Genomic DNA, 24199 nt, shown 5'->3' on the forward strand with positions numbered 1-24199 from the left:
TCGCTCACATGTGTTTCTTTCTCTTCTTCTATATCGACCTCCTCCGTGTCCTTTTTTTTTTTTTTTTACCGCTTTTCCTCTTTCCTGATTTGTGTCCAAGCCTCTCTCACAGCGTCCCTCTCATTCCAAACTAAATGCCCACCTTAGCATCAGATAAATGGATTTATAGACATTGGTGAATACCACAAAGCCACGATTAATGGAGTCCCTGAATTAGACGAACCCGCGGGGAGGGGAGGGAAGAAGAGGTGGAGGGAATAAAATATATGATGAAAAGGGTGAAAAAGGCCAAAGTATTTTACATCATAAATGTCATGTCACTTTATGAAAGGAAAAATCTACTCAAAAACTGCACAGCATGTTTGGGAAGAGTGTTTTTTACTTCATTGTTTCGCAGGAAGCAGGAAGATGACGGTTTTCTTTACAATCCAACACATTAAATTCTGCTGTGTATTAAAAACCAAACAATCTGATCCTGATTAGTCCGTCATCAACCGTTAGCTTGGCAAACTCTTCTTTCTCGTTTTGCTTTAGCCGTGTGCCTACCTGTTTTCTTGTCTGTATCCATTCTTCTCTCCCTCACCAGCTCTCCGTTCTCCGTCAAGGCACTGCCTGTGTTTTATGGGTCCCTGTAGAACGGGGATCTTTTACAGGCCGACTGGACTTTAGAAGCCCCTCGTTTAGCAGCATCCTGCCTTAATTAAAAACCCCTTTTGTGCTTTCTGCCTTTAACAATGAAAAGAGAGAGAAGAGAGGGAGGGCAGGGTTAGAGGGGCAGGGAGTAGTAATGTGTAGTGGAAGAGAAAGAGAGAGTGGGCAGAGAGACAGAAAGAGAGAGAGAGAGAGAGAGAGAGAGAGATGCCCGTGAATAGGAAGTGATAGGGAGACGGGCAGATAGATAGTAAGGTAGACAAAGGGAAGGATGGAGAGATACAGACAGAGAGAAGATAGCTGTTAATTACAACTGCCATTAACAAGACACCAGCCAGCCTCCTTAGGGAGAGGAAGAAGGAGAAGCAGGAGAGGAGAGAGGGAGAAAGGAAAGGAGGCAGAATATACTCTAGGAAGAGAGAAGCGGAACAAGATGGGACTAGAGGACTACAGTGATACTTAGACACAGATTAAAATTTAGTTTAAAATGAAAATAATTCATTTTATTTTGCATGGCTGACTTGCTCTGCCTCGATTGGTGTGCTTGAATATGACCATGTATGAATCTGTGTCTCTGTGTATGTGGGCTGTCTTTGGGATGATTGAGCAGCAGAGGGGCTGCTTACTGATTACCTTCATGTAGAACAAGCTGTTATTGACTGGAGAGTGACGGATGACCTCGGCCCCAAGCCTGGGAATGTGTTTGTGTGACTGTGTGGTACTACAGATACCTCTCCACTACTGTTAACCACACGGTTCCTGTATGAACTACTCTTTTTGTGATTAAAAAATAAATAAATCTACAACAAAAGTGAGAAAATGTGACATTAGAACAACGATTGCTATAAAAATGAAAACAGACTGTATCATTCTGTCTTTCCCTCTTCTCAAACCAGTTTCCCTCTGTTGGCTACCTTTCTTTTCTTCATGAATATTCGTCATATACACTTTATTGTAATACTTTTCTCTCTCTTCTTCTTCTATTTGTCCCTGTCTCACTACCACAGGCTTCTCTGCAGAATGTCCAGTAAGGAGCGCCACCTTGAGTCCAATTGTCCGTCCTCTTATATAAAGACTGAGCCGTCTAGTCCTGCCTCCCTGACTGACAGTCTAAACCATCACTCCCCCGGTGGCTCCAGTGACGCCTCAGGCTCATATTCGTCCACGATGAACGGCCACCCCAACGGCCTAGACTCCCCAAGCCTTTATGGCTCCAACGCAGGACCCCTGGGGCCCGCTGGTGGCCCAGTTTCAAAGCGCTACGAGGACTGTTCATCAACAATTGGGGAAGATTCGCAGATTAAGTGCGAGTACATGTTGAATTCAATGCCCAAGAGGTTGTGTCTGGTGTGCGGGGACATTGCGTCAGGGTACCACTATGGAGTGGCGTCCTGTGAGGCCTGCAAGGCTTTCTTCAAACGCACCATTCAAGGTTGGCTCCCATTTTTGACTTTGTGTTTATTAATTGTCACATTGTTTTCCTGTCTGCATTTCTGTCCATGTCTTGTCTCTGGTTGTGTTCTATGTGTCCTCTCTTTCTGATTTGCTCTAATACTGTTTTAGTAGACGTGTTTTCACCAAGTTAAAGGTATGCATAGTTCTCTACATATTGAACCAAATATGTTCCTTTAAAGGTACGACCTTTGAGAGCAATCCTGCACATATAGCACCTAAAACCTAAATGTGTTGAAATAACCGTTTATAATTGTTTTCTCACACACACACACACTCTGAAATGACCTCTCTCACACATGCACATACACCTGAGCTAAATCCAGGACATATGATGATAGCTCCGGGCCAGATGTAAACCCAGATTTTTATAAGGTACACGTCTCCTCCTCTTTCTGCTAAGTGAGCCACCAGGACAGCCACACGTCTATTTTTTTTTTTTCTCTCCTTCACAGTTTCTATTTCTGTCATGCTTTCACATACACACACACTCACATACAGACATTCAATCAAGTGCACATATATGCACCAGCTCCCAGACACCACCTCCACCACGTTCACCTTCAACCTTGACCTCTCCTTCGTCAACAGCAAAGAATAATTTCCTGGTAGTGTTTGCGTTTCCAGATCTGGCTGCTTAGGCTTCGCAGGAAGAGCGTTAGCTGTAAGCCTGTTGTCTAGAAGATAACGCAGTGTCAGATGAAGGTCAGGGGTCATGTCTAAGTGTCAGGAGTTTAGGTTACGGGGTAGAGGAGAGAACGGATAGAGCAATAATCCACATGATGAGAAGAGTACCAGGAATTAGGCTCAGTAATCCTTTGCTCATCTCTTGTTAGGGCTTGAAGTAGTCCAGGAAGTACACAGGTATTTGAACTGTACTCTACAGATTGTGTGGATTTTCAATTAATACTGAGCTCTTAGCTTGATCGCCATTATGTCTTTGATTACATATACAGTATAAGGTAGTCTGGCAACCAGTTTGTCGTAAAGCAAACCAGCTCGAAAGACATTTGTTCATGTCACATAAATTGCACAACTCAATTGATGATTACATTCAGTTACGTGACCTCTATAACAGAACGACATTACAGATAAAGAGTTAAGAATGAACTTGGTGACATTCTAGATTCCAAGAAAACAAATGTTGTCCACCAAAGCACAGAATCCAACAGTGTGCTATCAATCCTTTCCTACTCAGGCTGGTTTAAAAGCCGGTCAGAAATATATACACTTTTACCCTATATTAAGTAGTAACTAAGATTGTTTATCTGGACAAGAAGAAAACTACAGTGCACATGTTGATCTTAAAGAAACAAAATGCCAAATCATGTGGCACACTCCATATGGTATTTTATAATTTATTTTGCAGGCTGTATGTCTGTGGCACAGAGGAATATGATGGCTACAAACACATGTTGTATGGATCGATGCATTATTGGTTGGATGTATTTATAGAGTTTGTTGACACAGAGTACACCAGGCTTACCATTTAGTCTTAGGTTCTCAAAGTAGTTAAAGTTTGGGTAATCAGGGACAGGTTTTTATATTTTATATTTTATATTAGGAGCATCATGACACTTTTGACTGTTGACAGAGGGTCTGTCAGTGAGTGATAAACCTTTAAAGATTTTGTGTTTGAGTAATAATCTTTTATGATTTGCTCCAATTTTCTTTTTTTTTTTTCCTTTTTAAATAGCTAATAGGGTCCATCAGTCAGCAGGGCAGCCCTCTTGTCAGTCAGCCTGGCACTGCAATAACCAAGCTACCAGTCAGCCAGCCAGCCGTCATCGATCCATTGAGTCAGTCAGTCAGTCAGTCATATCAGACAGGATTCATCTATCTGCCTTTCCATCCATCCACCTATCTGTCGCTGCTTTCTTTTGGCTCCGATAAGCAGCTTTTCCAGTAAAGCCCCAGAGACAGACAGGAAGATGTGCAGGGCGGGGGTGGAAGTCTTACATTCACTAGATGGTCACCACTACCTAGAGATGACCTGTATGTGTTTATTGTGGGATGAGATCAGGACACGGTGCAATCCCGACAAATAGATTGGAGCACACGCATGCAGAGATAAAGGCAGAGACACACTCACGCACACACACACACACACACACCAACAAAAACTCAGAGAAGCACATTCAAACATAGACACCGACACACAATACACAACCACACACATGACCTTGTAATCATTCTGTGTATAGGTTAAACCCCTGATTCATCTGTCATGGCAGCAGTGTCATATAGTTGACCAATTCCACATGTCTCTTTTCATTTAGAGTACTTGTTAAAGGTTATGTAGGTTAGGACACACTCACAGATTTAATACATTACCCCAGAAAACATATGGATATCATGCTGTGATAACAGAGGAACCTCTTTTGAGTATGACCTTGGATAGCTTTAAAGCTCTGTCCCTCTCTCTCAAGTCTTCAATTCCACTGTGTTTGTAATCCAGCCTTCCGCTGTAATGAAATGCATAATTTTAATGAAGTAAAAGATGGAGTCTGTATTAAAAACCTGCTCAAATGGAAATACTTTAAAAATGGAAGTATCCTCATCCATGCCTTACTGGTTTAGTTGACTTAACTTCAACCACTCTTATTTTACATTTTTGTTTAAAATTATTGGGACACATGTACATTTTGTTAACGGTGTGGTTTGATTAATTCATGCCAGGACATTTTCCAAGTAGAAAACAAAATCTCCTCCCGCATTGTATTGTTAGGAACAGATTTCAGTTTCTGTTCTTTATGTTTGTGCTACAGTAGCACTGTTAATGTTTGTTTGGATGCAGACTGAGCCTTCTTGGATCCACTGGAACAAATGGGTCATGACATTATTTTTGGCTACCTCACACAGCCAGCTCATCTGCAGACAGTGTGGATGTTAGGTGTCTGTGTGTGGGCGTGTGTTCATTCAAATGTAAATGAGCACAAGTTTATGTGCACGTCTGTGCACATATTCCCGTTTATGCGTGGTTGTGTGTTGGGGTGTGTGTCCTGGCAGGAAAGCATGGCCAGCCTCAGATGGGCAGCGGCAGACATATTGGTATGTTTCAACCCATTAGCCAATAAAACCGCAGGTAATCACCAAAAAAACACCTCCAGCTGGACGGAGAGGAGAGGAGAGGAGAGGAGAGGAGCAGATAAACAATAATTTGAGACAAGGAATGAGAGAAAGGCAGGGAAAAGGGGAAGGAAGGACTGGGCACATGGATGTAGGAAGGAATTAGTGGCATGTGTGTGCCAATGTGGTTGTGTATGTGTGTGTCACTGGGTGGAGGAAGTGGCTTTGGCAGCTGCTGTTTCTGTGGCGTCAGTCCAGCGACACCTGACAACCTGCATCTATCACTCCCTTATTGAGAGGGGGGGATAAAGGGGAGTGAAGAGGAGGGCAAACTATGGTAGAGGGAGGTATAGTGCGATGAGATGGAAAGAGTGAGGCAGCAAGAGTGATTAAAAAAAAGTGGAAGAGAGCGGGAAAGAGGAATATGGGAACTGTGATAGTGATGTAGAGCAAATGAATAAATGAAAGATGCAGTGAAAGTGGTAGGTGGGACCAAGTCATTGTTAAAGCACTATGAACAAAGCTGCTCACATTGACTTTGGTGTTTCTATATAAATAAAATTTTCAATAGTTAAGCAGTTAAATACACAAAAACAGATTTTTTCTGATGTAGAGAGGTCATGGGTTCCTTGTATGAGAGCATCCTATGTGCAGCAGTTGCAGTGTGTCAGACTGAAATGCAGAGCCTTGCTTTACCACACCTGTCCTGGTCTCTACCTATATTTTTGTGGCTCTCCAGTTAAAAGTGTCTAATAAAAAGCCTATGCACTAACACAAAAAAAGTGTATGAGAGAGGGGAGGATATAGGTATACCATAAGGAGAGGCAAACAGACACAACACAGAGGATGGCAGGACAAAACACACTTATATACTTTTATTACATTCATATTGCACCATGCAATAGTGGTCAATTGTCATGCAGCAGGTGGACACACACACATCTCAAAGGAGATTGCAGGGGATTTGAGGCCCTCACATATCCCCCACTTTCACAAACACATACGCATACAAACCCACATCTTATACACAGGAGCCTCCAAGAACCTCTTCGGTCTAAGCTTACCCCAGTGCACAATAAGACACACAAAGACACGTATGCACAGAGAACTATGCGATTCTGATATAAACCCTTCTCTTCTAATTCCTGCCCTGTAACCCCGCTCTGAGGGATGTTTATGTCTGTGTCTGAGCATACAAAGAGTTTTGCAGCCAGGTGACACACATACTGTATATCCATAGCACACCCAGTGATGTGTTGGCCTTAATGTCAGCATCTTTGAATACATTTAAATCAGTTTGTAACATCAAGTTCCTTTTACACAAACATGTTACAGTTTTGTTAAAGTCCACTGAACCTGCAGTTGGGACTACTGAGGTGATATACTGGATATGGAAGTTTCACAAATGCTGCCATTGGTGTCACATCAATCAGCTGATAATATTAACTCACTTCCGTCCAAGCACTCAGCATATATGGCTGCCGACAGTCTCAATGAAGGTTTAGCGTATTTAGCCTCAGTGCCGTCCACCTCTTAAGTGGCTCTTTACCGTGGTTACCCATTTAGCAAGGCTTGCCTGTTTCCTTTAAATATCATCGAAGCCTTTTACTGACTACCCATTAACCAATGGTGATTCTGTGTCATTAGCACATTTAGCCTTAATGCTAGGTAAGTGTTCCTCTAAATTACTTAATTGGTCCCCCTGTATCATCAGCATGTAGAGCTAGGCTAACTAGTCCCATTAGTAGTGTCCATTAGACAGTATGGGCTCCCTTAGCATTTAGCATGTTTAGCCTTTACTTTAACTAACAAGGCCAATTAATGGGTGTCTTGTTACCCATTAAGAAATGCATTTAGCCCTTTCCCACCAAACTAGCCCCTTAATCAGCCCAGTAATGAGAAAACATCCTCTCCACAACGGCAGTCAATAGTAATCACTGTTTACTCTGTTTCAGTGGGAGATGTATTGGCTTGCTGTGGTACTGTAGTTCTCAGATTGGCATGGGGGAAGAGAAAATACTACAGATAAATAAACCTTGCTGAACGTAGAAACGAGTTGAGCAGTTCGGTAACAGACCAAGCTAACAAATCCACAGCTGTGCTTTTCTCTGAACTGGGTATCACATGGATGAAATGATCAGAAACGGAGGAAAGTGAAGCTGAAAAAAAGGAGGCAACTAATAAAAGAGGCGCAATAAAATGGAATAACAGTCCCATTATGTGTAATAAAAAAAGACATCATAGAAGTAGGAATATGTAGAAATAAGTATGGTAAAAGAGGCGAGCATAACAAATAAGTCACTGTGTATATTGCAGGAAATTTAGTATGTTAGTTGCGAGTAAATGACAAAGAGAGAAAAAACAGTAAGACACTGTGACTGATGGCAAAAGTGGTATAGACTCACACTTACAGTGTTGGTTTTCGTTGGCCAGGGTTGTAAAGCTCAGAGAGTATCGGCACCTGTACTGCAGAAAGTGACGCATCCTAAGCTCTCTCTAGAAGACGACTACACAAATACACTTCTACGTCTGTCTTTTAAAGATAATGCCCTTCGCAAACAATACATTGATTGTCTACATATGGTGGTTCACATGCCAAAAATGGTCCATTTAAATGTCAGAAGTCAAGATCAAGGTAGCTTAATGCCTATTCATAAATGTATGAGTTAATTTTTATGGAACTGTGTTTACATATACAACTAAATATTTTAATTCTGTGTACACTGATCAATCTGCATTAAAAATATCATGTATTTATTTATCCGTCTGATGTACTGTGTCTATCTGAAATGAAACTTTTCTTTCTGTCCTCCACCAACATGTCTACGTGCCGCAGGCAACATCGAGTACAGCTGTCCAGCCACCAACGAGTGCGAGATCACCAAGAGGAGACGCAAGTCGTGCCAGGCCTGCCGCTTCATGAAGTGTCTGACTGTGGGCATGCTGAGGGAGGGTAAGGGAAAAGGTCTCTTCCTTATCTTTCTCTGTTAACTATGCTACATGTGGCATTTTAAAGTCTTTAAATATATCTTTAAGCAAAACTGACAATAAGAAGCCATTTGAGGCAGAAATTCTTTATGGGAAATGTGGTCTGGTCTGAGTCTGAGATCACAAACCATATATACTGGTCTGCCATCTATTCAAATATCATATTTTTACGTTAAATATATCAAAATACACCAATAAGGCAGTTAATTGCTGTTGTTTAACAATGCTACATGTAGCATGTTTAAGAAAAGTTAAACTCATTATACATATAGCCTTTAGGGATCTATCGCTTCCATAACCATCATTCCTACCCTAATGTGTTAACAACTATGTATTTTTGTCTCTTTTCTTATCGCACTTAACGTTGATCTGCGTTCTTCCCTTTCTTCCCTGTGTTCACCTTTCACTTCCAAATACACGTTACATACAATAGTGGTGTGAGCATGTACATACAGTGTAGGCACAGACACCCACGTCCAGACACTGACGACGTCCTCAATTTACTTTACAGAAATTATATAAATATAGAAATCACTTGATAATTGTGACACTCAGCAGTTGTTCAGTGGTGAAGAAAGCTAAAATAACAAGAGATATTATCTGCCCCCACACCACTTTGATTAAATACACTCACTCTCTCATTTTCACACTCCCTCATTGCCTTTTGCCTCTTTCTCTCCCTCTTGTCTGCCCACCTCTGACCTTTCTACTCCCACTGCACTTCCAACGATGAAAGGAGGGAGAGGAGTGGCGAGGGATGAAGAGGAGGGCTGATAGAGAGAGGTCTACAGAGAGGGGGAAGGTGGGAGAAACCTAGGCGAAGGGAGGGAGAAGAGATTGATTTATAGGAGCAGAGGAGAGGGACCAAGGGAGGATGGGAGGCAGGGGGAGGATGGTTGAATGAAGCAGAAAGTGTGCGAGAGGGAGAAAGCAGAAGAGAGGAGGGTCAAGGTTGTAATTGATGGGAGACCTGGCCTACGCCCCCTTCCTTACAGTGGTCAGGGAGCGTGCCTGTGCTGACGCCTGCCAGCCCTCCCTCCATCCATTCCTGTCTTCATCTCTCCCTACAGTTCTCCCACTCAGTATTGTTGTACTGTTTCTGATGTGTTATTTTAGTTGTTTTCTGTGTTCTTGCCAGCACTGTAACGTCTATACCTACTGCTTTTCACCAGCTCATGACATTATTATGTGCGGCCATAACAGTTTGAGGTAAATTGTTGATAACGTTCAACTTCGAATAGAAATGTTTTGTGGGTTTACGAATTCATAAGATTACTGCATCCACAAAACAACAACTATTTGTCTATAGTTTACTGCCTTTATTATAAATTAACCCCACACCAAAACATTTAATAGCGTGTCATCATCCTTCAGTTAAGCTGAAGCTTGATAACTTCTTCCAAATATTCTTTCTCAGACAATTCTTCTAAAAGGGAAGAGAAGATTACAAAAACTGTTCATTCTTAGTCTCAGAATTCATCACAGCCAAAACCCTGATTTTTTCTCTTCACTGTAAAAGGACGCTCACCTCTGTCTCTCTCTCTCTGTTCTGCACGCTCACAGAAAGACACACACACACTGCCAACAAGCTGCTGTCTTAGCGTTTGTTCTCCCAGTCGATCTGACACAGGCAGAACCTATGTCTCATCTCCTGTTTTGTCTCGTGTATGTGGCCACAAACACACACACGCACACGTGTAATGGCATGTATTATTGGCAGCTCCAACATTTTACACAGCTCAGACTGCATCCTCTTACTAAACACAGAAAGCACATCACCCTAATCTATGAAGTCAGACATGCCACCAGTATGAATGTGTAATGTATTAATACTTTAATATTACTATACTGTTAATACAATAAGTGTACATACTTTTTTAACAGTGAGAAGCTAGGCTCTTAAATGCAATATATATATCTGAACAAATGACAGTATCAGATTAATCATTTCATTGTGAAAGATGGTACAGTGTGTTTGAGGGTCTGTAGCTGAGGGACACATGTTTGTGTTTCTGTCCTGAGCAGGCAAACCAACAGCAGCCTTTTGTTGCCGCTGCTTCCCTGCTCCACACACATACATCATGCACACACACTTCGGCCTGCAAATCTATACATCAACATGACAGACCACAGCCACCCCATTTGTTGTGCAGGGTGTGAATTTAATACAAGGGGTCCCGCTCTACATATGAATAAGGGTCATTTGGAAAATTGATACATCCATTTTCTTATATTTCCTTATTTTAATTCTTTTTGAACCCCATGGGAAATGTGAAGCTAGCAGCACCTATATAAAGGAGCAAAACATTCTTCTTGTCCCTAGATTTAGTCTGCTGGAAGTTTAAGCTTATTATAAATAATTAAGTGTCATTTTTACAGAGCCATGCAGTGCATCTTGCTGATTCACTCGATAACGCCTCAAACATCCCCTTAAATTTTTATTTTTAAATTGAACCCACAACTCAAACCCATTATAATGTTGCTAAAACACACAAGAAGACTTAGTTTATCAAACCTTGTGTCAAAACATTTAATCCTTTAAGATATTTTTTGTTAGCAGTGAAGGTGAAGATGTTAGTTTCATAAATTATAGTTTATAATTTGCAAAAACAGGTAATGTTAATAAGTAGATCTTGTCTGTTTGACTTCCCAGTAAAACATTTTATCACTATCTACTGGATACTTCAAATACAAAATACACTCATTTAGGAACATTACCTCCCGTGTCTCGTGCTGCCCGTTGGGGTGTAAGCGTTGTTGCTGCAGAATTGCTTAGATATAATGGTAAGTGGCTAGATCAGTTAGCATCAGGGCTAACAGTGGTTGTCAGGGGCTAGCTCACGGGAGAAAGGTGAAGATAAAGTGGTATGGGTGGGGTGAGGAGGAGGACATGGGGTAGCGTGTGTGTGTGGATGCTGTAGTTTACCCCTTAGGGCAAGATCTGCCTCAAATTAGCTTTGTCGCCCTGGGAGACAGAGAGGGTGAGATGAAGAGCAAGTGAGGCAGCGAGGCTGCGTGTGTGTGAGATGGAGAAAGAGAGGAGAACAAGAGGCCAGAGGGTCAGTAAACCAACTCAGAGCTTTTTCTTTACATGTTCTCTTAAACACACACCTGATCATGTGAATGCACTCACACACAACCCTGTCCGTGTGGAATATAAGATTTTCTCACCCACTACTGCGAGCGGCAGAGGAGACGAGAGGAGCCAACGGGATAAACTGAAGGAAGGAACAAACACGGGGCACCCACCCACCAATATGTAGCAGCTAATTTCTGGAGCAAGGCAATTAAAAAGCCTGATTATATTATGAGAACTAACCCTCTGGCAATGGCTGTCTGTCCATTTTTAATGAGGTCATAATGATGCGTCAGCTGAAGACCAAAAGGTCACGGGGCGGGACTTAAATCTGCCTAGATGGAGGGGAAGGGTGGATGGGGGTGTTTAGGAAAAAAAGGTATAATAATTGCAGGTAAAATATATTGGATGAAAAATAACAAAACTACAGAAGGCCATTCAATTTAATTTTGAACGGTGGTAACACTGCAGCTGTCAGTCATTTCCTTTTATGCATGAACGGCAAAGCAAGATGCACATAATACGCTCAGCATCAGCAGTAATGCGTAAAATTATCATGAAGAGAACACAAAACACAGATCAGACATTTGAACATGAAAGGCTTTGGCAGAGGCACACAAGCTAGGAGCCAGCAATATTCAATAGGTGTGTATGCTGTACATATGCTCATATTGACAGATTTGCTCCCTTACAGCCGCAGCTTTGATGGTGGCAAGTCTGATGAATCGTGGTTAAACAGACAGAATGTGCTGAATCCAAAACCAAAGCCTCCATCTCAATAATGCTGTAAACGGCCAGCTGGATTCAGATGCTAGACTACTGGAGGGACAAGTCCACGGACTGCAAATATAAACCTTGGCTCAATGCCCCACACATGCACATATACACACACACACACACAAACATTAACGACTCGTGCCAACTTTGGCCGCGCTCCCCACGGCCTCTAAGACCTAATGAGTGAGATCGGGTGGAAGGGCCCAGTCTGTGTGAGTGTTGCGGCTTGTGTGTGTGTGTGTGCACGTCTGTGGTTTATACACAGCTGGCAGTGTGCGTCACAACTCTCCTCATAGCTCAACAATCTTGACCGCTGCTATCCAATCTCATTGCTCCACACACATGCAGTCACACACGCTAACATCAAGACAGCTGCCACTATCCAAACAAAGGGGACTAATTTCTTGAAATATGTGAGTGATTAAAAAAAGTCAAGTAAAAGGTGGATTTGGGGGACAGTGGATAAACGGAAGGCAAATACAAGAATGAGGAGAAAACTGACTAAAGGAGGAGAGTGGATGTCGGAGAGAGGGGAGGAGACGAGACAAGAGGGGAAACAAAGGAGGGGAGCGCCAGACAACTGGTGGCGTCTGGTGTTTCCCCCATGGGAAACTTGTAGCTAAATCTGGCCCTGTAGCGTCTGTCCTGCTTGAGTGTGTGTGAGTGTTTGTGTGTGCGAGTGGCATCTGGTTGCAACCCAGCTAGAAAGGAGCGATAATGGAAATGGTGTGGCGAGAGATCTGTCTAAGTGGTCTCTCTTTCACATACACTTTCTAGCAGAAGAGAGGAGAGGAGAGGAGAGGAGAGGAGAGGAGAGGAGAGGAGAGGATGTAACAGGTAGAAACAGCATCCAGTCAGACTCAAGTACACTATCATGGAAAGGAAAAGAAAGAGTGAGATGAGTGGTGGTTCTACGTTTTAGTAACCCACCATATCTAATCATTTATGGTGAGCTTACGACACCTTTCCTGGTTTTCTATCATGTGTATAATGTTATAATGTTGCAAAAGTTTCAGATAATGAAAAAACCTATGTCAAAGTCACCATGAGAGTCCTTTGCGACAAGTTGATCTTTCACGGTCATCTGCAGCAGGCACAGCAAGGCCACGCAATACAGGCAGGGGATTAGCACAATAGGTCTCTTTTAATAGAACTGATTGTCATAAAAACATTAAAGACATTTCAAAAAGGAATTATTTGCACACACCCATCTCAGGAATCATAGATGTGCAGTCGTTGGATCAGTATGTGACATAAACACAGCCTTGGAAGAAAAAAGAAAAAAAAAAGAAAAAGGCCACACTGTTTTAGGGACCTCACACACACACACTCACAAATTCACACACCAGTGACAGCCACCTGCCCGCTGCCTCGGGCAGTGCTGTTCTGGTCTAAACAAACGTCACTGCATGACACTACACACACTTTCCTCCTAACACACCCTCCGTATTTCTCTCCTGTCTCTTTATTTTACTTTCTTAAAGCTTTTGTCCTTTTTTCAGTTGTGACATTACGTTACATTTACTTACATTCATTTCTTGTAAAAGTAGCCTAACTCCAAGTACTACGTGTTAAACCCTAACCCTTAGACCTTAAGGTTTAGGCTTAATCCAATTCCTGTTACTAAAATTTTTCATTATGGGGACTTTGGGCCAGAAGGGACACACGTCCCCCCAGTGTGACTGTGTAAATAGATTTATGTCCTCACAGCACGAGTAATACAAGTACCTCAGACAGACACACACTACATTTAAATCCATCTGTTGTCTTGCCCACTTTACTCACCCATCGTTTCTTAAACCCACATAGGAAAACCTTTAATGTTATTACATCAACACTGCAGCTTAACACACATAAATACACACTCACAGAGACACGGTGTGTAAAACAGGTTGGTTTTGAGGAAGGACAAAGGCTTCAACCCAGTTACAACTTAAAAAAAAAATTGACCTTCTTTCCTACTTTCTATATTCCTGTCTGCCATAGTTTCCTTGTGTCTTCCTGTTTTAAGTGTTCTCTTTTGCTTGTTGTTTTTTTGTCATCCCTCTACTTCATTTGTCGATCGTAACACATCATTGACCGTCTGAAATCACTCCATGTTCCGTTTCTCCGTCCAACCTCTTCTCTCCTTTCCTCTCTCCCTCCTCTGTCTTTCTCCTGCATGTCAAATGCATTTCACTCGCAATCCTTCAGCCGTTCAAGAACACACGCGTACGCTGACACACAGCGAATGGACGGCTGTGTAAAAATCTATGCTGATGTGATCAGTGCAGATCGTACTATTGACAGACAGCAATATTCCCACGATAGGAGTGATTCACCTTCATCACTGTCAGAGTCTCTTTGTGTATACAGCATGACGAGAGATGTGAAAAACAGTTATGTTAGACAATTTTAGTTTGATATCTAGCTTTATTTAATATCTGGTTGCTATGTGAAGCAAATAAATGCAGAGAAACTGTTTATCCTGGTATCTGATGAGTGTATTAATAAAAGTAGAAGACTGGAGCGTACTGTTAGTTGACACAATAATGGCTGTGCTGGCCATATAACCTCGGAGGATTGTTTCTTCATTCACGGATCCTTCCTTTTCCCTCTCCTTTCATGTTTTTCGTTCTCCTTTCTTCTTTTGTTTGCTAGGCCATCCATAACTCACCTCTCCTCCTCATATTTCACAGCCTGCGCTCTACTCTTCCTTCCTCTGTTCTCGCTTTTCTACTCGTTCTTTTATCATGATCTTCTATTAACCTGCGTAATTAAAGAAACTTTATTTCTTTTCTTGTTGTTCAATGCTGTAACCATTTATTCTGCCCTTCCCTTGCCTTTTCTATTCCTCTTTACCTGGTTTATTTTTTCTGATATTTACTTCACCACTTCCCGTCTTCTCTTTTCTTCCCCTACCGTCCCCTCAGTCCTTTCCTCCTCTCCCCTCTTGCCCATTCTTTATGATTTGAAGGCTCATTTGTTAAGAAGAGGTAGCACACGCTCACTCTCCCCCTAGGTTCCCCCTGTCTCTTTTTTGTAGGCTTTGGAAATATAATTTTCAATTTTTAATTTGATTCATTTAGATTTGACCATTAATCAGTGCTGAGAGAGAGTTAATTTGGTGGAAAATAGATGAGGTAGTTAGAGAGGGCTCTTTATGAAGTGAGCTCAGCACAGCTCTGGGTTTTAGGTAAGTGGGAAAGAGAAAGAGGGTAAGAGTTTGTGTGCGGTAGAGAGAAAGCGTCAGTGTAGCAGGAAGTGTTATAATCATTATGAGTACTATATGCAGATACTTTTATACATCATTACATCATTATCACTTTCAATTCAACAAATAAATAAGTAGCAGTTCCCTCCAGCCTCTGGTGTTTTATAGCACCGATCAGAATACGTTTCTTTTTCACCATGGCAAACAGATCTCAGAATTACAGGCAGCTTAAGCAAATGAAGATATTTCACCACAGTGATGTGAAAAATTATTTTCAATATCCTGAAATAAAAGACATCAAATAAGAACATTTTGATACGACCAGCATGCAGCAGAAATGATAGGAATCTGGTGAAACAGTGTCACAATTAGTACTGTCATGGCATATGATCTATACAGAAGCTAAGCAATGATTTGATTCACTGGAATTAAAACCTTAGTTGAAACCCACATTTGATATGATGTAACACTGAACTTTGATTGACAGTAATGCTACCCATGATCACTATGATTTCTGTCGGTTACCTCTGTCCCAGAACCCACCTACAGATTTCAACATGACCTGGGCGCAAATTAATATAGCCTATGACAAGGAGTGTATTAACTAAGGGCAACAGTCTGCAGGAAACAGACTTTGTTGCCTACATTTGCGAAGCTTCCCTTTAAGCCTCCTATGAGTAACATCATGGTCAGGGTTGTTTTCTGCTGTTTCGATATCATGCTGCCTTCGTAAATTAGTAGCCAGGTTGGTGGTGCCACTGCTGTATTTTATGAGGGCTTGAATGTTTTACATGCTGCATTTATTTATTTTTTTGTCTGTGTATTTCTTCACATCAAGGCAGATATATGATTGGACTGGGCAGGAGGTACAGGTGTGTCATACACAGACTCACAAATTATGCTTTAGAAAGGCGTGGGAAACAAAGGTTCTTCCAAAAATCAAAATTCTTCAAAAATTTCTCATTGAATTTCATTTCAGTCAGTTGTTTTGAATATGTGTAACCTCTAAGCTTTACATCACTTTTTTTTTATTATTATTATTTGTTTCATTTAGACTTTATTTTTTACTTTCCATCCTAACATCTATATTTCCCCTTAAATCCCCTGTCCTGTACACTGCTTCTGCTTTCTCTCTCGCTCCCTCTTTTCTGACCAAGCACTGACCCGCCTAGTGACTGAGCAAGCTGCTTGTCAGGGTTTACCCAAACACAACACAGGGGTGTGGGCTAGGGAAACGTAGATGCCGTGTGAATGTGTATGTGAGACAGAAAGTGAAGAGTGTGTGTGTGAGCGTGTTTGTACCCCCTGGTGTTAAGAGTCTCTTGACCGTTTGCTGACACTGGCCCCCCCACTGTACCTGGACTGTCAGCCCTTCTGTCTACCTATCTCTGTCTAAGCACTCGCACAACCACACACACACACACACACACACAGATGTGTGTCATGTTCAGTGAGCTGTTGAACAAATTTCTATTGGAACAAATATAGTCACACACTCCATAGTACGACCGAATACACACATGTCCAAAATAAAACATAGTAACATGCCTATTTATATCTACTTTCAAATTCAGACTAATGCACAAACATGCTCCCTGACATTTTTCACCTTCCTACCAATAGGAGTCTTTCTGTTAAATCTCTTAGGTGTGTTGTCTTGGATGTGGTCAGCACATTTTTCACAGGATTTAAGACTGGCTTGATTTCACACTCTCACAATGCTCTCCTCTACATCTTTTCCTTTCTCTCTGTCTTTAAATTTAAATCAACGTCTTACCATTTTAAATTTACTTTTGGTGCAATATAAAGCACTGGATGGATACGTTAAGTTTGTGTTTGTCATTCGTTGACTGTGACATTCATTTTTGCACAACACCACGTTTGATCTGCAGCTCTTTGAGACTTTCTCATTAATAATTTTTTGTGTCTTGAACATTTACATTTGGATTTGAAATAGAAATTTGCAAAATACCTTGTCCACTGTGTCAGTGTTAATTATTTTGGTGAAATCTTTCACATCGACTGGTCATCATCAAGAGGTTTTATTTTATATCTTTCAAGTTAATTGGTGTGCTCAGTATTTGAATAACTTAGAAATGATGGTCAAAGTGTCTCGTCAGGATTAGTGATGATTTTTACTGATTTACTTCCCATCATTCCTGTATCTAGTCTTTTATGACATTCCTTCTGCTTAATCCAGAAATTTAAAACAGTATCGAGTTCAGCGTTTATCTGGATACTGACCTGGATATATGTATGTATTTTTCTCATCCCTTATTACTGCGCATTAAAGCAGAGACACAACTTGAACCCACTTTTGCAGCCGATTTTCCTCAAGTTACTTCCTTAATTGTTTAATGATCCATCAGAACTTCATTTTGAAACCTCTTCTCCTCTCCTTTCCTTTCTCTCCTCTCCCCTCCTCTCCTCTCTTCCTCCAGGGTACATGACACCTCTGTCTTCCTTATCCATCTTTAAGTGGTAACCACGGTAACATCCAATCCCCTGAGAGATAGGCCTAATTAAATTAGGACTCCTTTGTGTCAATTAATTAACGAGACAGCAATAGAGAGACCGAGATTGGGCAAGAGACAGTAAGTCAGAAAGCCAGAGAGACAAAGTGGCTCTCTATAAATTAGTCTTGTTGTAGAATAAAAGAGAGTTGAACAAGCTCCAGAATAACATAATAGTGAATAAAGAAGCATTCAACAGGTATAAATACATGCACAGACCTCATATGTCATTCCACACTTCTCATCCCTTATTCTCTTAACTTCTGCTCAGTTTTCCTTGCATATGAGCAGATTGCTTTTTCTTTTCTTCTTTAGTCATCAAAGAGGTATCTCTGTTTTTTTTTTTTTTTTGTCAGGCACGCTGTATTGATACATACTTCTTCTCTCTGTCACTTCTTGCAGGTGTTCGTCTGGACAGGGTCCGTGGTGGGAGACAGAAATATAAACGCCGGATAGATGCGGACAACAGCCCATACCTGAACCCACAGCTGGCTCTGCCCCCCAAGAAGCCATGTAAGAACACACACACACACACAACCAACAAAGCTCCTGCTGCTAACGCTACATAAAACAGCAGTCTTTTAACAAGGTTGATCAGTGATTGTCAAGAACAGACATGTGTGCACTGTCCTTGGTTCATTGTAGTCCATAGTCTACTATAAACTTACAAACTGATGTGCAGACGCATCTAACTGTGTTAAGATGGAACAGTTTAGAACGTACAATGGACAGCACACAAAGAAAATCTCAAACAAAACCTTCATATTCAGTCGAATTGAATCCCTATGTGTAGGCAGTGTTCCTGAAATAACCAGGAGGTGTTATTTGAAGACCAGAAGTACAAGGAAATGCCTTTCTATCAGTGTCCCTCCTGATGGAGACAGTTGGACAATAATTTCACAGAAACACGCACGCACATAAATAGACACAAGGTAGTGAGAAGCCCATCTGGTTGGGACCGTATTTATCTCCCTGTTTCTACTGCCACCAGTTTGGGATCATAACATTTTATATGTGTAATATTTCACTATAAAGGTATTCATTTAGCACCGGCTGGATTGGCTGCGTTTTTTAAAGAATAAAACCATGGCCGAGGCCTGATGATTGAAAAATTAACAAGGGAGCGAGTGGGTGAGAGTGACAGAGAGACAGTAAACCTAAATGAGAGGGTTTCTCAGAGTGAGAGAGAGAGAGGGAGGGAGAGAGAGAGAAGAGGAGAGGGAGTGAGATAGAGGGAGGGAGACCAGCCAGAATTTTAATCCGGATTAAATCCAATCTGGCAACCACATCAAACTAGAGTTAGCTCTCTAGCTAACCGTCTGCTTGCACACATAACACATACACTCACACACACATGCAGTGCAGATTGAGCAGTGTTTAGCAGCTTGGTCCCCAAAGCCCATTTTGCTTAAAGCTGGAGCATATTCTGCTCAAGGCCAATATGCTGAATGGCTGCACGGCAGCTTACTGGGACTTTTGCCCTACTAATCATTGAAATGATGGGATAATGCGAATGTGTGTGTGTTTATAATGTGTGTGTTTACATACACAGAGCATTCATGTGCTCCAGCTAACAGAATATCTTTACTGGCAAGCTATAGATCCGTTTTCCTTAAACAGTAATAATTGTTTTTAACTGGGCTCGTTATTATCCTTATCAAGCGTCTGTATTCCCTATATCTTTTCTTTCATGTATCAGTAAGCATTCATCTCTGACTGAGAAACAAACCTACACTTGAAAAGCAGAATGTATAGGGTTGATATAGACTTCCTACATCTTTCCCGTTATTTCTCTTGCACACACAGTCAATACACACACAAAGTATTTCTGTCCCTCTGCCTCTCGCACAGATACACTCACACAGCCTATCTATCTGTAGTCCAATCCCTAGCCTCAGCGTCCACATTGATTGTGCGAGAACAGAACAATAGCCCAGGGTTTGGAAATGGGCTTCCATTGATTCTAATTAGGGAAACATTAAATAAGATTTACCCACAGATACTGCTGTGTGACTCGGATTGGTTGGGCTCAAATGACCCTGCAGCTGGACGGTGTGTGTGTGTGCATGGATACATACCTACATACAGTATGTAGGTATGTATCCCCACACCCACACCACCTTGTGTGTGTGTGTGTGTGTATGTGTAAGAGAAATGGGGGTGGTGTGTTAGATCAATACGCAACTCATCCCCACAACTCTGTTTCACTCTCCCTTGCTGTTTATCTCTATCTAGCTGTCGCTCTCTGGACTCTTCCTGTCTGTCTTTTACAATCTGTCCATGGCTCTATTTCTACCTGTCTGTCTTCTCCCCCTTTTTTTTTCCATTGCTAATCTCTCTCTCTTTCTCTCTATCCCTCACTCCACACTTGCTCTTCTATCCTCCGTTATTATTCCCATGCTTGATTAGTCAGTGGATTAATTTGGAAGCAGGGTATCAGTCTGTTACTAATGGGCCATAGAGGTCTCATCACCACATGTCACCATTACCAGCTGAGCTGCTTGGCTTTCAGTATTATCGTTCCCTTCTGTGTGTATCGGTGAAGCTTCTTAAGGTTGTGATACAAAAGACGACATTTTGGGCCAGTTGGATCACGAGTAGTAATCACTTTTAATTACACCTTGGAAAGATTTCAAATTTTTTTTTATTTGAGGTCATTTATATTGACAAATCCTGACAAATAATGACTGCATATAAGGTGTAACGTCAAAACTTGAATTTTGTACAACAGATATTTTTAAGTAAATGTGCTAGTTTGATTTAATTTTAAGATTATTTTAGTGTGTCAAACTTGTTTAACCTTATTCCACTTTCATGTTTGTGAATTATGTGTTGATTTTGTACAATGTGTTATGTCAGGTGCTTTATATGCCACATGAGGAAATATACATATGTGTAACCAGCAGGCCATGTTATCAGGGACTTTGCATATGACCTTTCACATTTTTGCACCGGATTGGTGTGGAACAGCTTGCAGCCCTATACGGCAAAAATTCACCATCTCTCTGTCTCTGTGTTTTTCTCCTTGTCTGGTGGTCATGTCAGTTGCCTTTGGCTGCCTTGCAGATAACAAAATCGTCTCGCACCTGCTGGTGGCCGAGCCAGAGAAGATTTACGCCATGCCTGACCCAACAGTACCAGACAGTGACATCAAGGCCCTGACTACGCTGTGTGACCTGGCGGACAGAGAGCTGGTGGTCAACATCGGTTGGGCCAAGCACATCCCAGGTAGGAAAAAAAAACCTGCTGAACTCTGACTCTCACACTGAACTTAACCCTGATTCCACGTTGTGGCGCTCACACACACACACACACACACGTACATCACACAGATTTTATTTTTAATGTCACAGTCGATATATGGTACTTACAAGCTGTGTGAGCTGGCAGAGTTTGAGGTTAGAGTCAGCTGATCCAGATGCAGTTCAGCCACACTTACATTATGTACACACAAGTACACCTGATGCTAAGGTGTTACCTTTACCCCTCATCCCTGCGCTCAGACTGTGTGAACTATTGACTTTTCCAATGACAGCTTCTCAATGACATCTCCTTACCTTCAGTGTGTGGGGGCGTGTTGGGTTTCATCACTGAACTGTGTTTGTGCTGATACTGAAATGTCATTGTCACAAAAATATCATACATGTAGAAAATAAACTGCATCACTGGGTGTCCACTGTCATTTTAAACGGTAACCTGTCAGTGATACAATCAGAGCTTTACCTTCTCCTGTTCCTGCAACTGCATTGTATAATGCAGAGAAGATATGTCCTAACAAACCTCCTAACAAACCTTATTGGGACGCAGCAGCATATTAGCTGTAATTGCTGCATTAAGCGATTAACATCAATATTATTATATTACATTTAGAACGGTACAATACAATAAAATAATATCTCAGAAAATTCAATTATAGCAACTAATCTAAATCGCAGAAATACAATTAGGTAGCGCAAAACATAACAAATACATGTTACAAGCGAGTTATATTGTTTTCTCTCTCTTTGTGTATATGTGCATGAATACTGTATATAAAACTATGATGTCTGTTTAAGACTGTAGCACATCTGTGTCTCTCTGCAGGTTCATCTCTAAAAGAATTATTTAAATTTAATCTTCTTAAACTAACCCCTTTTCTCAGTTAATCTGATCAAAATTGGATCTGGACAACGAGATCACAAACTTAACATAATGGCAGAGCCATAAAAGCGAACGTCAGAAAATGAGAAAATAAATATGAGAAACGCATTTACCTAAAATGCAGAGGAAGGCAAGAAATGAGATATCAGGGAGAAAGACATGAAAACTATAATCTGATTTTGGTCTTAGCGAGGGAGCCTGCTGTGACAGCAGAGAGGAGGGAAGAGCAGTGTCTCAGATTAACACAGATTAGCTGGAAGATTAGTCCCACTGTCAACTGGAAGTATGGCTATAGAATAGAATAGAATAGAATAGAATAGAATAGAATAGAATAGAATAGTCCACTGTTGCCACTGCTCAAAGAGTATAGGGTATTGGAAGTGTACAGGGGGAAAGCACCAGATTAGAGACATAAATACCACTCAGTCATGCTGCGTAAATCTATAACAATAAAGTCAGTGGCGTTGGATAACAAGGTCTCCAAATGACATGTATATGACATCAGTAAATCTGAAAATGACTGTGAGAAAGAGAAAAACATGAGGGAGATAGAGAGATGAGAATATACATTGTTTCTAGTTAGTGTATTGATCCATGTGCTGGTATATGGACAATAAGCAGACATATACAGTATATTGATCCATGTGCTAAGTATAGCTCTATGGAAATTTGCTTTTCTCTTTAAAAAAAAACACATATTGCCTCAATAGTACATTGTCTTTCCTATACTTTCATCTAATCTCCCTGTGACCCTTTCCTCTCCTTCTTTGGTTCCTCCCTTACATCAGGGTCTCCCTACTGTATATAACGAGCACAGATACACAAAAATAACTCACTCACATCCAAATATACAACATGTATTGATTTGCATCAGGCCTGCATTTCCCTTGGATTACTGCTCTTAGAAGTGAGTGGACGAAGTTAGCCGGGTTGTGTGGTGGGCTTAGTGTGTCGGTGTGTTGTGTGTGCATGTGTGCGCCGCTTTCTCTATGAAGGGAGCGAAGCGCAACGATTGCTTGGCGGAGGAGAGAAGATGGCGTGATTAGATGAACGAGGAAGGCAATCCAGTGCTCACAGAGAAAGATAGAACTCTTCATCTTCCAAGTGTGTGTGTGTGTGTGGTTGTGTGTGTGTTATATGAACACCTTATGAAATCCTCACAGTTTACAACACTGAACACTGATCTAATACTCACACCACACACGCACACACATACAGTACATGGCCTCACACAAAGTGATCTACTGTTCACTCAGAGTGGAAAGGATTGTCAGAAAGAAATACGCCTCCTCAACATTCTTTATCAGCCTCTTACACACACATGTGCACGCACACACACACATACGGACATAGAATAGGGTAGGATAGACCTGTTAACCTTTTTGCAGCCCTCTTGTTTCACATCTTGTTGTGTGTGCCCGCGTCTGAGATGTCTATGTGCAGGGTGGACGTGTGAACACACGCGTGCACAAGTCTTTGCTCGACATGGTACAGTAATTTTTTTAATCAAATTGATGGAGAGAGACAAAGAGAAAAAAGACAGAGGCAGAGAGAGAGGGAGGTGAAGCCAATTTATGCTTCATGATATGGCTGCGCAGGGCTGCATTCACACACATACACGCACACAAAGGCTGCTAACAGTGGTAACAACGTGTCAAGGCGAGCGCCAGGCAGCTAATTTGAAGTCATTAGATGTCTGCCGTACTGGCAACAATTTGTTACGCTCCCACACGCACAAACACACACACACACAAAAACGCGTCACATACACACACTGAGTTAAGAGCCGTCTGCGGATAGCGAGGAGCCTAAATTGTAAACTAATTTAAACATCACTCAGCGTTAGAGAGGCTGCCTGCAAGACAGGCCCCCGGATAACAAGGCTAGGGTATGCGTGTGTCTGTGTGTGTGTGTGCACATGTGTTTGTGTGTGTGTTGCTAGTCATGTTTGACGCACAGAGTCGCCCAACCTTAGAGATTTTTGACAACACACACATATACACAGATATCTCTTTGATTGGTTCTTTTATTCTAAGACGTATGTGTGTGTGTGTGTGTGTGTGTGTGTGTGTGTGTGCACGTTCATTTCCATACTGATATGGCCTTATGCAAACATTTGATATGTCATTAGGAGAGGAAAATGAGGTTTCAGACACAGTGTGCTCTTGTTATCCCAGAAGGAATCGCACATGTGTACTTCACACATGCACATGTGCATCAAAGGGAGTGATGAAATGCATGCAAATCCACAAAAACAGGCAAGTAATAGAAACTGATTCAACCTGTGACCATAGCATATACAAGTCACCCCAGACATGCACACGTGCTCACCCACAATAT

The 24199-nt window shown here is 41.6% G+C and overlaps 1 protein-coding gene across 8 annotated transcripts in view; it reads left to right on the forward strand.

The window, feature by feature from the left end:
- Positions 1–1472: 1472 nt before the first annotated feature.
- Positions 1473–24199, forward strand: part of esrrga (estrogen-related receptor gamma a) — a 42801-nt gene continuing 20074 nt past the window's right edge. Inside the window, exons 1-4 of one of the 8 annotated variants that reach the window (XM_084541655.1) lie at positions 1473–2083; positions 8009–8137; positions 18122–18232; positions 20690–20947. In XM_084541655.1, the coding sequence (XP_084397781.1) occupies positions 1579–2083; positions 8009–8137; positions 18122–18232; positions 20690–20947 (1003 nt within the window). In that variant the 5' untranslated portion in view covers positions 1473–1578. Of the gene's footprint in view, positions 2108–8008; positions 8138–18121; positions 18233–20689; positions 20948–24199 lie in introns of all 8 variants that reach the window. The other 7 variants (XM_084541658.1, XM_084541657.1, XM_084541656.1 and 4 more) reach the window with 7 other exon arrangements.

Source organism: Chelon labrosus (assembly GCF_963514085.1).
Source record: "Chelon labrosus genome assembly, chromosome: 3".
In the NCBI taxonomy this organism is placed as follows: domain Eukaryota; kingdom Metazoa; phylum Chordata; class Actinopteri; order Mugiliformes; family Mugilidae; genus Chelon; species Chelon labrosus.